We start from the raw sequence: 16537 nt of genomic DNA on the forward strand, positions 1-16537 counted from the left end.
GAGGCAGCTGAGGCCCAGCAAGAATTCCAGTGCGGAGCTGGCGGGCCGGCACTGCTGGGGGACCCAGCACACCCTCCACAGCTGCTGGCCTGGTTGCTAAGCCCCTCACTGCCCGGGGCCCACGGTGCCAGCCATCCGCTCTGAGTGTGGGGCCTGCCGAGCCCACGCCCACCCGGAACTCCAGCTGGCCTGCGAGAGCCACCTGCAGCCCCAGTTCCTGCTGTGCCTCTCCCTCCACACCTCCCTGCAAGCAGAGGGAGCTGACTCTGGCCTAGGCCAGCCCAGAGAGGGGCTCCCATAGTGCCATGGCGGGCTGAAGGGCCCCTCAGGTGCCGCCAGAGTGGACGCCAAAGCCAAGGCCGTGCCGAGAGCGAGGGCTACTAGCATGTTGTCACCTCTCAGCATTTTACCCAAAGTAAAATGTTCAAAATTGAAATGGGTCCTCTCAAACCCTGCCACTGCTTTATCAACTAAGTTTATGGAATATTCTAAATCCTTTGCTGTCATTTCAACAGTGTTCACAGCATCTTCACCAGGAGTAGATTCCATCTCAAGAAACCACTTTCTTTGCTCATTCATAAGACTTGCTTGATGCAGGGTCTGTGGAGTGCAATAAAGTGAAGTTTGAAACAAGGTCTGCCTGTAGTTGTTTCAGATCTTGGGTGGGGTTTTCTCTCACCCGTATAGGATCTCAGTACTCAGCCACACTTTAAGGAGGCTGGGCATGGTGGCTCATGCCTATAATCCCAGCACTTTGGGAGGCCAAGGCAGAAGAATTGCTTGAGCTCAGGAGTTTGAGACCAGCCTGGCCAACATGGTGAAACCCAAATACAAAAAATTAGCCAGGCGTGGTAGCTGTAATCCCAGCTACTCAGGAGGCTGAGGCAGGAGAATTGTTTGAACCTGAGAGGCAGAGGTTGCAGTGAGCTGAGACTGTGCCATTGCACTTGAACCTGGGTGACAAAAACAAAACTCCATCTCAAAACAAAAAGTAAAAACTTGAAGGAAACCTCTGCAGGTTTCTAGGGTCCTTTCTCTCCATGCAGCTCACTGCTCTCTGGCTGAAATATAGCACTGTGGGCTCTCTAAACTCAGATTTCCCTTTGCTAACTCAGTAAGACTACCCAGTTCTGTCTGGGTTCACATACTCTGTGCTATGGCCTGGAAACTGCTTCTAGACAGGAAGCTGGTGAAACCAAAGGGCACATTTCATTTTTTAACCTTCTATCAGCAATCTCATTTTCATATTGCCTATAGCCCAGTGTCTATAAGCCTTTGTTTCACGTATTTTGCCTGGTTTTCTTTTTCTTTTTTCTTTTTCTTTTTTTTTTTTTTGAGATGGAGTCTCGCTCTGTCGCCCAGGCTGGAGTACAGTGGTGTGATCTCGGCTCACTGCAACCTCTGCCTCCCGGGTTCACACCATTCTCCTGCCTCAGCCTCCCAAGTAACTGGGACTACAGGCGCCCCCACCACGCCTGGCTAATTTTTTTGTATTTTTTTAGTAGAGATGGGTTTCACCATGTTAGTCAGGATGGTCTCCACCTCCTGACCTCGTGATCTGCCTGCCTCGGCCTCCCAAAGTGCTGGGATTACAGGCGTGAGCCACTGCACCCGGCCTTTGCCTGCCTTCACATTATTTGCATAATGTGAAAGACTCAATCCAGTTCCTGTTTCTCCATTTTGAGCAGTCTGGATGTCTCATAACGTTTTATCACAGACCTATCCATCTATGCATCCCTCTATCCACCCAGCCCTCTTATTTCTTTATGCGTTTCAAGATAAATTTCAGTAATAGTGCATTCCCCCTAAATACTTCAACAAGCATATGATTAAAATTCATTTATAAATTTTATCCTTTGAGATAAAATTTATATACAATGAAATGAATACATCTTAAGTGAACATGTGCTACATTTTGACAAATGCATCTACGTGTATAGCCCAAGCCTCTTATCACCATACAGAACATTCCAGTCATCCCAGAAAATTCCCTCATGCCCCTTCCCAGTCAACCTCCAGCTCCCCTGCCCAACTGAGACAGCCACCATGCTGATTCTTTTTCGTCATAGTTCTGTCTCTTCTAGAAAGTCATGTAGTCATAGTCATATGCTGTATACTCTTTGTGTAAAGCTCCTTTTATTCAGCTTAATGTTATGGGATTCATCCATGCCGCTGCCTAGAGTGATAGTTCTTTTCTTTCTATTGTTGAGTAGCATTCCATTTTGTGATTATACTGCAGTGATCTATTCTCCTACTGATGGATAGCTGGGCTGTCCTCCTTTTGACACTGTTAGGAATAGGGCTGCTCAGAACATTCCTGTACAAGTCTTTTTGTGGACATATGTTGATTTCTTTCCTTTTTTTTTTTTTTTGAGACAAGAGTCTCGCTCTGTTACCCAGGCTGGAGTTCAATGGCGTGATCTTGGCTCACTACAACCTCCGTCTGCTGGATTCAAGCGATTCTTCTGCCTCAGCCTCCCACGTAGCTGGGATTACAGGTGCCCAACACCACACCTGGCTAATTTTTTTTTATTTTCAGTAGAGATGGGGTTGGTTTTGCCATGTTGGCCAGGCTGGTCTCGAACTCCTAACCTCAGGTGATCCACCACCTTGGCCTCCCAAAGTGCTGGCATTACAGCCGTGAGCCACCGTGCCTGGCCTATTTACTTTGTTGAGACAGGGTCACACTCTGTTGCCCAGGCTGGAAAGCAGTAATCATGGCTCACTGCAGCTTCGACCTCCTGGGCTCAGGTGATCCTCCCACCTCAGAGTCTCTGGGACCACAGGCATGTGTCACCACGCTTGGCTCATTTTTTGTATTTTTAGTAGAGATGGGGTTTTGTCATGTTGCCCAGGTTGGTCTCAAATTCCTGGGTTCAAGTGATCTGCCTGCCTTGGCCTTCCAAAATGCTGGGATTACAGGTGTGAGCTACTGCACTAGGCAGGACATATGTTTTTATTTCTCTTAGGTAAATATCCAGGCATGAAAATGATGGGACAATTGCAGGTGTATGTTTTGTTTTATAAGAAATACCATTTGACCCAGCAATCCTATTACTAGGTATATAACCAAAGGATTGTAAATCATGCTGCTATAAAGACACATGCACGTGTATGTTTATTGTGGCACTATTCACAATAGCAAAGACTTGGAACCTGCCCAAATGTCTATCAATGAAAGACTGGATGAAGAAAATGTGGCACATATATACCATGGAATACTATGCAGCCATAAAAAAGGATGAGTTCATGTCCTTTGAAGGGACATGGATGAAGCTGAAAACCATCATTCTAAGCAAACTATCACAAGGACAGAAAGCCAAACACCGGATGTTCTCACTCACAGGTGGGAGTTGAACAACGAGAACACATGGACACAGGGCGGGGAACATCACACACTGGGGCATGTTGGGGGGTAGGGGGAAGGGGGAGGCATAGCATTGGGAGAAATACCTAATGTAAATAATGAGTTGATGGGTGCAGCAAACCAACATGGTACATCATGTATACCTATGTAACAAACCTGCACGTTGTGCACATGTACCCTAGAACTTAAAGTATAATTTAAAAAAAAAAAGAAAGAAACCTCAGAACTTTTCCCAACATGATTATGTCATTATGCTTCCACCAATAATGCCAACAGGTCTGGTTGTTACACACCTTTGCCAACATATGGTATCATCAGTCTTTTTAATCTTAGTAATTCTGGTGGGCGTGTGGAGGTATCTCATTTTTGAAGCTTGTGTTTGAATCATTTGTTTTCTCTGTTCACAGTGCCTTAATATGTATGCCGCATCTCTCTGAAGTGATGGACCCTGTTTACCTGCTCTGAAGAATGGCTGTGATGCAGCTACCTACCAGGGATACAGTTTCTCAGCCCCACACCTTGCACCTACAGCTAAGTGTGGCCATGTTCTCATCAATGAAGTGTGAATACAAATAAAGTGCACCACCTTCAGGTTGAGGCTTTGAAGAAGCTGGGGTCCCCTTCCCTTACTCTCTTTCCCCTTGTGCTGGTGGGATATACATAACAATAAGGCCCTGGGTGATAGGTAGCCACCAGATGCAAAATGCCTCAAACCTGAGTCACCACCCAGAAGAGAAGAAGCCTCTGACCTGGAACACCTAGCCTGGTCTATAGATGAACAAGAAATAAACTTCTATTATGTCTGAACATTACAGATTTGGTTCCGTTATAGCAGTTTAGCTTACCCTGACGAAACTGTTGCCTGTCTCTTGGAAGGTGTACCCTCCTTCCCTGAAAGTGACTTTTTCATACATGTAATCTATATTTTAATTTATATTCTCCAAAGCATATCCACATCTATCCAACTGTTTTTTTTTGTTTGTTTGTTTTGTTTTGTTTTGTTTTTTTGAGACGGAGTCTTGCTCTGTAGCCTGGGCTGGAGTGCAGTGGCCGGATCTCAGCTCACTGCAAGCTCCGCCTCCCGGGTTTGCGCCATTCTCCTGCCTCAGCCTCCTGAGTAGCTGGGACTACAGGCACCCGCCACCTCGCCCGGCTAGTTTTTTGTATTTTTAGTAGAGACGGGGTTTCACCGTGTTAGCCAGGATGGTCTCGATCTCCTGACCTCGTGATCCGCCCGTCTTGGCCTCCCAAAGTGCTGGGATTACAGGCTTGAGCCACCGCGCCCGGCCTATCCAACTGTTTCCATGTTTTCCACTAACAGAAACCTCATATAAATAAATATATATGAAGGTGTATTGCATTATCCAAGGTTCTTTAAAATAAAATTTTAATGAAGTATAGCATATATACAGAAATGTGCACAAAAATATACACTATCTATATACACATTATACGTAATATGTATATCTGCAGAAATTTACAATGTTATTTACATCTGGGGCATTCCCTTCCTTTCCACTATTTCTCATTTGCTATTTTCTCATCCCTGGTGACTGAGGAAGTCAAGAGAATAAGAGGTAGAAGGACATACTGAGTGTGTCACAGGCCCTTCCAAAAAGGCTGAACTCCAGCCTAGGAAACTAAAGCTGGTCCTTTAAGATTTCTCAGATGCTGCTTAATTCCTGTGCCACAGTCCTATGGTGTCGGCTTTTGCCATTTTTTTTTTTTAATTAAAGAAAGAGGATATATATCAGGTAGGAGAGAATGTAGGGTGCAGAGCTATCTTGTCTCCTCTCCCAGAGGAATTCAAGGCTCCAGGGCTGCTGCTGGCCCATGTGGCGTCTTTGGTAAATTGGAAAAACCACTTCCAAAAAAAGCACTTTTTTTTGCAAGTCACGTTACTTCCACCTGTCAGGTATTTGTTGCAATATAACTGTACTAGTTTTATTAGAATTAGAACACTTTCCTGCTACTTGCTGGAGAGTGGTTGCATCTAAGTCCACATGTCTGTGATATGAATGGTGTCTGTGGGTGAGGCACTGTTCTACCTTGATCAACCTACACTGCTACAATTGGCCTTCAGGTTGCAGAGCAACTTGTAGTGTTGATTTTTTTTAATGCATCGGGGATATTTTAAAAAATATTTTAATTGAAGTATAACATACAGAATAAAAAGGCAGAGGCACCTAAAAATAATAAAACAACAATAAAAACAAAACCAAGAAATCAGCCATTACACAGAAAGAATTATAACAAACTCAGAGTTTTTAAAATGCATAAATAACGCAAGCAATACCACAAGCAGAAACCAACACCAGAAATTTGCAAGGACCTAGAGGAATAGGTCAAAGTGAAACCTCCACATAAGTTGGGTTATATGCAAGTGACTTCTGTGAAGAATGTAAAATCCTATTATATCCTTGTAGATACACTGGAGAAATATGAGCAGATAAGTTGATCAACACATTGCTGAAATTCTTACCTAATGGGTATTGAGTAAAAGATTGGTCAACTTGCATCCTGCTGAAGAGAAGTTTCTGAGGCCTCCCACAGGGCCTGAGTACTTGGACCTGTTTCATTCAGTATGGGAGGTTTACGTATGAAATTTTTGAGTAACTGGAAAGAAGATAGCTAAATATCTTAGATATTTAGATATCTTAGATAAATCCACAACCAACTCAAAAGGTTAATGAATTTTACCCAAGAAAACTTAATAGGAACAAATAAACGTCCTGCAAAATAGGTTAACCAAAACACCAACCACACAAGTATGGAATGGAAAAAGATTGCTTACAGGCAGTAAAAATAAGCTTGAAGGACTCAAACAGTAACATGCAGTTACTGTTGCCAGAAAATCTAGTTCAATATTTGGGTGTTAAATAGAAGAACAGAAAAGTATTAATGAGAATAAAGGATGAGACAGTTCGGCTACACATAAATGCTCAGTTCTGGGTTGCATACTTTAAGAATGATCAAGAAAATGAGAGCACATTGGGAGAAAAGGGTCCTGGATGGTGAAGACAGTTGGAGTTAGGATATATAATGGTAATCAAAGAAATAATGTGAGACAGAAAAAAGAATATGCTGGGAGTCATCCTAATAGCTGTGGTTAAATTTTGGCCCTATCAACTGAAAATCATCAAAAAGGTCAGAATCTAATTTAAACAGAGATTATTCAAGCGCAGAGTTTGAGGACAGCCCACCCAGGAGCACCAGCTCCAAAGGAATGGAGTCAGCGTGCTGAAGGTTCCATTTACGTAGGCAGAGACAGGAGTTTTTGGCAGGATTGCAACATTTTTCTTACAAGGTTGGCACATAGTTACAGCAATTTGGTTACAGGCAGTGTTTCTCTTGGGAAAGGTACACTGAACACCTTTTACAGAGGGTGTTTCTGTCATCTGGGTTTTCTGTCATCTGGTCTAAGAGAAGCAGGACAACAAAGGAGAAGTTAATCTATAACAAAGGTCATTAATTAAGAAGGCAGGTGGTTTTTGTACCTGATGTAGTTTTATTCTCTCTAGTCATTGTACAGAACAGGAAGAATAATCAGGGAAATAAAAAGTTGTTACCATATGTGACTCAGATCAGCTACATCTCTCTCAAGGCTCAGTGTTTTTTGTGGGTTCCAGGAGCTTTTAAATATTTATTTTCATAGCCCCAAGGGCTAATAAGACAACTGAGTAGAAGAAGCAGAGATGCAATAGGACAAGCAGAGCTGATCAAAGATGGAAATGAACTCATTCCTGACACTCAGACCAGAGGCTGCTGAAAGATCATCTGGCATTCAGCGTTTTCTCAACTTTGAGATTTCATAACTATATCGTTAAGGATCTGCCCAGCTATAAAATTTATTACTCTATCTTTGAAACACACACACACGATAAATCTTCAGAACTACTATGTTAAAACTTTTGGGGACACAAAACCACAAATCATTCAAAGAGTTTGCTTTATTGGCTGTTCTCAAATGGGCAAGCAGCTGTGTGTGTGTTGTTGTTTTGGTGTGAAAGCAGATTAGAAAATGTAGTTTATTTTGGCATATTTTTCTAGTGTTAAAACAATCAGCATGGATACGTAAATTGTTGATGGTGAAAGACATTTCATTAGTTTAGTATTGTACACTATTACACCGCTATAGGAAACATTCTGTCTCAACTGCCAGATTCATGTGTCCCACCCTAAAAAAGCCAAAAGCCCCCAAAATAAATAGTATGTATATGTGTATATATATACACATAGCTATACACACACACACACATATATATCTCAATTCGCTATACATTTCTAAATATAGATATTAGAAGTCACTAAAGCCAAAAAAAAGGTCTAATATAGAAGAGCTATTCAGATTTGTATTCACGTAGAACAAGCCAGTTCCTTTCATATTAACTATGCACACCACCTCCTTTTGGAAGAGATCTGGGAATGGTAAAAACCAGTCGGAAGATGGTCTTAACCATTTAGAAATCCAGTAACCTCTGATTTAAATGATGCTTTTAGGATAAGGAAAACAATGCCAGATTAAAGCCTGCCTTTAACCATAAGAGTCCCTGGAATCAAACCAAAAGTGCTGCCAAGAAGCCACAGGTGTTTATCACATGGACAGGAAAAAATATGATTTTGAAGGTCACAGTGACAGTTCTTCTCTGTCTCCACTAATGGGTTATAAGATTAAAGGTTAACAACAGTACAAATACTATAATTATATAATGCTGGGTTTATTTTTCGTTCGGGTTTACAAAGCAACCTTTTTGTCCGTGTGCTTCTGGGTGCTTGGAAGGTCTGCCAGCCACTGCCTTTCTTGTCACCAGAGCTCTCAGCAGGTTTACAAATGGATGTGCCCAAGACTGCCATCTGGTGGAAATGATAGAAATTGAAATAATTTTTTTTTTTCTTGCATGATTGGGGGTGGTAAGTAAATAAAACTAGTTGTCTAAGAAGGTATACATTTAAAATATACTGGGGAGGGGCGTTCATTCATCACAGCAATGAGAAATATAAAATAACAAGGAATTAATTTAAGAAAGGTGTAGACCATACGGAGAAAACTACAAAACTGTACTGGGGACATTAAAAACACTTGTATAAATAGAAAGATGTAGCATCTTCCTGGTGGAACTCACCTTGGCTAAAGATACCAATGACCCCTACATTAATCTACACATATAACAATTCAATCAACACATTAATGAGATTTTTATTTGGCAGGGAAATCTTGGCCAAATTATTGAAAAAATCATCTGGAAGAATAAACACATTCAATTTTTGTAAAAGTAGAATAATAAGGGGCATTTTCCCTATCAGATAATAAAAAATGTATAATAAAACTATGATAATTGAGATGACATTGTACTGACACACAACACAAAATGATAAAATAGAATGCTTATAAAAATACAAGCATATACATGAATATATAATAAAGGACAACTTCAAATAATGAGAAAAGATTGGCTTATGTAATAGCTGGTATAAGGGGATAATGGAAAAATCTATAGGAAAATGTTATATTAGATTTTTACCTCAGAAATAAGTTCCAGTTGTATTAAAGTACAAATATTCAAAACGCCAATGTCTTAAAAGAAAATATATGTAAATATTTACTTAGGATATAAAAAATTGTCTTTGTATGCAACTGAAGGTTGATGACACTGTTAAATAAAATTCTGAAAATTCTGAATGTAAAAGTATGACACTTCTTGAAACATATCAAATTTAACACAAAAGGTCTTTGTAGTTTACTGTACGTCAATTTTCAATTCTTTTAATGTAAAATAAAATAAACCCTATTTGATTTAAAAAGGTATATGAAGGGTAAAAGGGAATATTTTTGACCAAGAAGAGTTCTCTTAGACTCTTCAGCTCGGAGCATCTTAACCCTCTCTAGCACCGCATCAATCAGAGAGAGTAGAAAGTCCTCATTCTGCTTGTAGGAAAAGCTGGCATCAAAACAAAAAGTTATTGTGTAAGAAAAATCTCAGAAGTTGCATGACGTGATTTTTTTGAGGGGGGAAACCCTATGAGGTTGAGATTGTGGCTTTTTCAAAAATTAGGTGATTTCAGTATGGCTAGATGTCCTTTGCTCTTAGTCCAATCTGTGAATATCTTTCTTTAAAAACAACAACAACAAACCATAAACAATATTACAGTATTGAAAGGCAAATGGTGAACTCGGGAAAATAATTCATGACATATGTAACAGAATAATGGTTAAAATCCTACATATATAAAGAGCTCTCACAACTCAAGAAAAATTAAAAATGTGTAAACAGAGTATCTTTCATAGGTTAAGAAAAAATGCTGCCAATTAACATGTGTGAACAGGCTTATCATAAAAGAATAACCAAATATGAGAAAAACATTTTCACTCACTAGTAATCAAGTAAGTGGGGATTAAATCAAGAAAATGTAGGTTACAATATTTTACCCAGCAGCTTGGCAATGTGCAACATTGGTGAGAAAGTGAAAAACATGGGTACTCTTGTATACTATTAAGATTGTAAATGTGTATGTACCCTCTTCTTGAAAGGCAATTTAGGACACTGAATTTTGTTTTTGTATTTTATTTAACTCAAGATTTTATGAAAAATTCAAACATACAGAAAATTAGAGAAAATAATACAATTTTACCTATTGCCCAGATTTAACATTTTGACATCTTTACCTTTTTTAAGGAGAAAATAAAAACCTCACTTTTCCCAATGCCTTTAAAAAAGTAATCACTGTTCTAAAGTTAATGTGTATTATTTTCATGTGTTTTTTATATGTACATATTACATATCCATAAATTGTACCTATCATATTTCATAAACTCTAAGATTCCATTATTTTATGTACCATTTTTTTTTTTTTTTTTTTTGGAGGCGTAGTCTCACTCTGTCGCCCAGGCTGGAGTGCAGTGGCCAGATCTCGGCTCACTGCAAGCTCCGCCTCCCGGGTTCACGCCATTCTCCAGCCTCAGCCTCCCGAGTAGCTGGGACTACAGGCGCTCGCCACCTCACCCGGCTAGTTTTTTGTATTTTTAGTAGAGACGGGGTTTCCCCGTGTTAGCCAGGATGGTCTCGATCTCTTGACCTCGTGATCCGCCCGTCTCGGCCTCCCAAAGTGCTGGGACCACAGGCGCGAGCCACCGCGCCTGGCCCCATTCTTTTATATGTTAAGAAAAAATGCTGCCAATTAAACTATGAAATAATGTTTGGTTAACATTTAAGATTATTTTCTCATACTTATAACAGGGTTTTAGGATAGATCTTTTTTTAATCTCACATATGCTGTTATTTCTGTGTTACATACCAAATCATAATATAATCATTTGAAGACATTTTGAGACAGGGTCTTGCTCTGTCACCCAAGCTGGAGTGCAGTGGCGTGATCTCAGCTCACTGAAACCTCTGCCTCCTGGATTCAAGCGATTCTCCTGCCTCAGCCTCCCAGGTAGCCGGGATTACAGGTGCACACCACCACGCCCGGCTAATTTTTGTATTTTTAGTAGAGACGGGGTTTCGCCATGCTGGCCAGGCTGGTCTTGAACTCTTGACCTCAAGTGATCTGTCCACGTTACCCTCCCATAGTGCTGGGATTACAAGTGTGAGCCACCACGCCTGACCTTGAGGACATTTTAAACAGCACTTAAATATAATACATGTATTCCCGACACAGTACAAAACCCAATTGTGAATTGAGATAGACCAAGCTGGTGCAACTATGTCATGATGGCTGCCTTAGTCAATGACAATTGTTAAGATGCCATTGATTTAAGACGCTTCCTGGCCGGGCACGGTGGCTCACACCTGTAATCCCAGCACTTTGGGAGGCCTAGGCGGGCAGATCACCTGAGGTCGGGAGTTGGAGACCAGCCTGGCCAACATGGAGAAACCCCGTCTCTACTGAAAATACAAAATTAGCCGGGCGTGCTGACGCATTCCTGTAATCCCAGCTACTTGGGAGGCTGAGGCAGGAGAATCGCTTGAACCTCAGAGGCGGAGGTTTCAGTGAGCCGAGATCGCGCCATTGCACTGCAGCCTGGGTGACAAGAGTGAAACTCCCTCTCAAAATAAATAAATAAATGAAAAATAAAAAATAAAGATGCTTCCCAATTTTAAAGACATTAAAATATGAAGTGTGTTTTGGAATTAATTTTGGAGACAAATTTACTTACAAGACATCCCCTTATAACTTGCTTTGTTTCTCTCAGCGTCATGTTTTCAGAGTATTAAAAGACAGCACACTGCCTAAGGAAGCCAACAGCAACTGGCTGCTGCTGGAGCTTGGGACTCTCTTATCTTAGCGCTCCCTCCATTTTACTGAGCCACCCCTGAAAACGCTGTTTCATGCTAAAGGGTACTAGTAGGCTAAGGAGTTATTCCTTCTTGGTAACATCTGCCTTAAATCAGGAAAATGGTCTTTTCAAAGGCCCGGGAATTCACGTATCATCTGGGACTAGGGTGAAGCACTTGCTTTGGGGACAAAATTTAAGGAATGGCAAGTAATCGAGATAAATATTTTACTTTTTAAAATTTTAGATATTTTAATGCAACATTAAAAAAATCAAAACTAATGCAAAATGATGAACATAATATAAAATTTTTAAATAAGACAATCTACGCTCTTCTGAAAAAAAGAATCACTACAGAGTTTTCCATTTGCCTTAGGCTCCCACATGGCTTGGCATGGTAGTTACTAACCCTGTTTTATAGGGGGAGGAAAGGAAGTGATAGATAAAAATGAGTGAGCAACGTGGTCCCATAGTACAATTAAAAATGTAAATGTACAACAGAAACACACAAAATGATTATAGGTAGGGTGAACAATTTTCAATATTACATCCCCAAATGGATGCAAGCTCTTCATATTAGTATGTGGATTATTAGTTGTATTCTATTAGAAGGAACTAGATTTAGGCCAGCTGCGGTGGCTCATGTCTGTGCCCCCAGTACTTTGGGAGGCCGAGGCAGGAGGATTGCTTGAGGACAGGAGTTCGATGCTGCAGTGTGCTATGATGCCACTGCACTCCAGCCTGGGCAACAGAGAACTTGTCTTGAAAATAAAAAATAAAAGGAACTAAATTTAAATATAGTGAAGACAATGTATACCTGCCAGATGTTAGCACTTATGAGGCTATAGTAATCAAAATGATGTGATATTTCCACAGGGTTAGACAAAAAAACAATAGAGCAGAAGAAACTACAAATGGACCACACATATTTGGGGAATGGGAATTTGACAGGGGTGGCATGGTGTTGGCACAATTAGTTAGCTGGATGGGAAAAAAAAGATTCCTTAGTTCATACACTATGTAACAAGAAATTCAAGAATGATTAAAAACTTAACCAAGCATATGTGCTTGGGAGGTAGAAGATTTCTAAAATGGCTGGAAGGTAACATTACAGATCCTTCTGTAGCTCACAAGCATGATGATTGGGTTTTCACACTTATGTGTGAGATGTGCCTCCCCTCAGCCTTGTTACATTATCCATGTGACATGAAAATGAAAATGTATAAATTTAAAAAATTAGAGACTATATGAACTTGGGATGAGGATGATTTCCTAAACAAGAAAAACACACAGCAAAAAAAAAAAAAAAAAAAAAAAGACAAATAGCAAGACTGCATAAACAAAGAAAAACAAACAAAACAGTCTGAGAGGTTTTGCAGCTCACATAACAAAGGATTAGTATCTAGACTATATAGAAACAGACAAATAAATTAGAAAAAGACAAGCCCAATGGAAAAATGGACAAAAGGTGTGAACATTCAATTCAGAAAAGAGGAAACTCAAATGGCCAATATATATAGAAAAGATGTTCTTCTCACATGTAATCAGAAATGCAAATTATATAATACTATCTCATACTTATCCAACTGGAATTTTTTTTTTTTTTTTTTTTTTTGCATTAGAGACAGGGTCTCATTCTGTTACCCAGGCTGGCATGCAGTGGCGCATTTGTAGCTCACTGCAGACTTGAACTCCTGGGCTTAAGGGATCCTCCTGCTTCAGCATCCAAATAGCTAGGACTACAGGTGCACACCACCCAAATTTTCTGTTGGTTTTCCTCCTTTCTCTCTCCTTCTCTCCCTCTTCCTCCTCTCCCCTCCTTTTTTCAGTTAGGAATTTTAGTGACATAATTTCAGTTTACATTAAGGTTTCTGATCATACATGTAAAATATATTATTACAACCATTTAAAATATGTTTTTAAGTTATTGGATTTAATTAACTCCTGGAGTATAGGATCTTTAGGAGCCTACAGAACTTTCATGAAGACTTCACATTTTAAAATTACTTACAGTCAGAAGTAAACTAGAACTCTTAAGAATGTTTATGTATAGTTCAAGCTCCCCCTAAATTTTTTTTTTTTTATTTGAGACGGAGTCTAGCTCTGTCGCCAGGCTGGAGTGATTTTCCTGTCTCAGCCTCCTGAGTAGCTGGGCCTACAGGCACCCGCCACCACCCTCAGCTAATTTTTCTAATTTTAGTAGAGACGGAGTTTCACCAGGTTGGCCAGGCCGGTCTCTAACTCCTGACCTCAGGTCATCCACCCGCCTCGGCCTCCCAAAGTGCTGGGATTAAAGGCGTGAGGCACTGTGCCCGGCAGAACCCAGTAACTTTATTATTATTATTTTTTTTTTGAGACGGAGTCTCGCTCTGTCGCCCAGGCTGGAGTGCAGTGGCGTGATCTCGGCTCACTGCAAGCTCCGCCTCCCGGGTTCACGCCATTCTCCTGCCTCAGCCTCCCGAGTAGCTGGGACTACGGATGCCCGCCACCTCGCCCGGCTAGTTTTTTGTATTTTTAGTAGAGACGGGGTTTCACCATGTTAGCCAGGATGGTCTCGATCTCCTGACCTCGTGATCCGCCCGTCTCGGCCTCACAAAGTGCTGGGATTACAGGCTTGAGCCACCGCGCCCGGCCTGAACCCAGAAACTTTCAAGAGTATACTTCAGCCGGGCACGGTGGCTCAAGCCTGTAATCCCAGCACTTTGGGAGGCCAAGACGGGCAGATCACGAGGTCAGGAGATCTAGATCATCCTAGCTAACACGGTGAAGCCCCGTCTCTACTAAAAAATACAGAAAAAGTAGCTGGGCGAGGTGGCGGGCGCCCGTAGTCCCAGCTACTCGGGAGGCTGAGGTAGGAGAATGGCGTGAACCCGGGAGGTGGAGCTTGCAGTGAGCTGAGATCCGGCCACTGCACTCCAGCCTGGGCGACAGAGCCAGACTCCGTCTCAAAAAAAAAAAAAAAAAAAAAAAAGAGTATACTTCAGTAGAACCAAAGTGCCATATCAATTATAAGCAGTCTTAAGTACAATTTTAATAGCAAATATTAAATATTTTAAATAAGCTTTATACTGTATCGATTTATTATGATTATTCATAGGCAAAATCTCATGAAAATAAACCCCATGGTGCTCTATATCATGTTACTGTGGAATTTTGTTAAGATAAATTGCATTTCGGGCTGGGCGCGGTGGCTCACGCCTGTAATCCCAGCACTTTGGGAGGCCAAGGCGGGCAGATCACCTGAGGTCAGGAGTTCGAGACCAGGCTGGCCAACAGGGTGAAATCCCATCTCTACTAAAAATACAAAAAAATTAGCTGGGCATGGTGGCAGACACCTGTAATCCCAACTACTCATGAGGCTGAGGCAGAAGAATTGCTTGAACCCAGGAGGTGGAGGTTGCAGTGAGCCGAGATCGTGCCATTGCACTCCAGCCTGGGCAACAAACGTGAAACTCCATCTCAAATAATAAATAATAAATTGCATTTCATAACTTCAAGACTTAGGAATGAAGCAAAACCACCTCTTCATAATCACTGCCCAAAAAAGTAAGTGTAAACGACTCAGGAGAGGGAAAGAAGGTATCAGACCCACTATTAGAATAACTCCTGGGTGGTACTGGTCCTCTTCATCTCAAATGCAAAACTGTTTTCATGATAGGTGAATGTTACATGGAAAGAATACATTTGTTGTACAGATTTATTCATTAAAAACACACTGTTGCCAATATTATAGACTAGGCTTATTAATTAAGAAAAAGAAGTAAAGTCCAATCTTTCATTCTACCCTTACATAAAAGGTCTGGCTCTTTCGTGTCCCACTGGAGTTGTGGATACTTATGAGATAACAGAAATACTAACTTCCTAACACTAAGTGCCCCTCACCTCCGAATTAGAAGAGCATATCTACCAGTTATATCTGAGCACAAAACAGTATGCTAGTTAGAGGTGTTTGCAGGCAAAATAAAACGGAAACAGAAAATAAGGGGGAGAAAATACCACAGCCAGAAAAGCCAGCAGGAAGTGAGAAACGGCGGTGATGCTGCCTGAAAAGCAATGTATTCTCTATTAGTAGCTACATTTATTACTTCTAGACCATAATGTAACATACACAAATCATCAAAACAATGGGCAAACACAAACACTTGTTTAGCATTTTCTTTAGGGTTCACAAAATAACTCCCAAAGTTGAATAGAAAAAAACTTAAAAGCAATTTAGCATAAAAACAAGAGTGCAAATTGTTATAATGCCCATTATGAACTAAAAGCAAGTAACTTCATTTAAGTGCATTTTCTAATACAGAATTTAAAAAGTAACTTCAGAATTGCTTTGAAATTAAATCATCCCTTGAATTCATCTTAACAATTATGTCAGCATTTGACTAGTTTACATATACAATGGATTTTTTGCACAACTAGGAATTTTCTAATATGTGAAAAACATCACAATTTGCTATTTTTCACTAAATACTGTTTAGCTTCTCAAAACGTGTTCCACAAGAAATCTTACCACGTTTTCCCTTAATACTTATACCAGATGAACTTCAAAACACAAATGAAGACAATTTGGAAGAGGAAATGTCAGTGTGAGATGTCATTTAAAAAATATAACCTTAAATTCAAGACAAGGAAGAACAATATTTGGCCAGCAAAAGATATTTGATGGACATGTTCAGGTTAATTTCAAGTATTGAAGTTGGATAAAGACTCGGGCACCATATATTGCTCTGGTTTGTGCATTTTCCAAGGTTTCGGAAAATATATCAGGCAGTTTGAAAAGTAAACTAATGAGGCTGTAATTCCTGACTCAAATGTAAGGCTAATATGATTACAGAAACATTTTTTTCCCCAACTAACACTATTTCTCCTGTTATTAAAAACCATTTTAAAGCCTAGAT

At 40.5% G+C, this 16537-nt stretch overlaps 1 protein-coding gene and 1 pseudogene across 1 annotated transcript in view; one reads left to right on the forward strand and one right to left on the reverse strand.

Annotated features, from left to right (window-relative positions):
• Window positions 1-7899: 7899 nt before the first annotated feature.
• The window catches only part of PPM1B (protein phosphatase, Mg2+/Mn2+ dependent 1B), an 86728-nt gene continuing 78090 nt past the window's right edge, over window positions 7900-16537 (reverse strand). Inside the window, exon 6 of the mRNA XM_050754606.1 lies at window positions 7900-8221. Within this exon, the coding sequence (XP_050610563.1) occupies window positions 8039-8221 (183 nt within the window). The 3' untranslated portion in view covers window positions 7900-8038. The remainder of the gene's footprint in view (window positions 8222-16537) is intronic.
• On the forward strand, window positions 12757-12849 carry LOC126934571 (uncharacterized; annotated as a pseudogene).

The sequence above is a fragment of the Macaca thibetana genome, chromosome 13 (genome assembly GCF_024542745.1).
Source record: "Macaca thibetana thibetana isolate TM-01 chromosome 13, ASM2454274v1, whole genome shotgun sequence".
Classification (NCBI taxonomy): Eukaryota; Metazoa; Chordata; class Mammalia; order Primates; family Cercopithecidae; genus Macaca; species Macaca thibetana.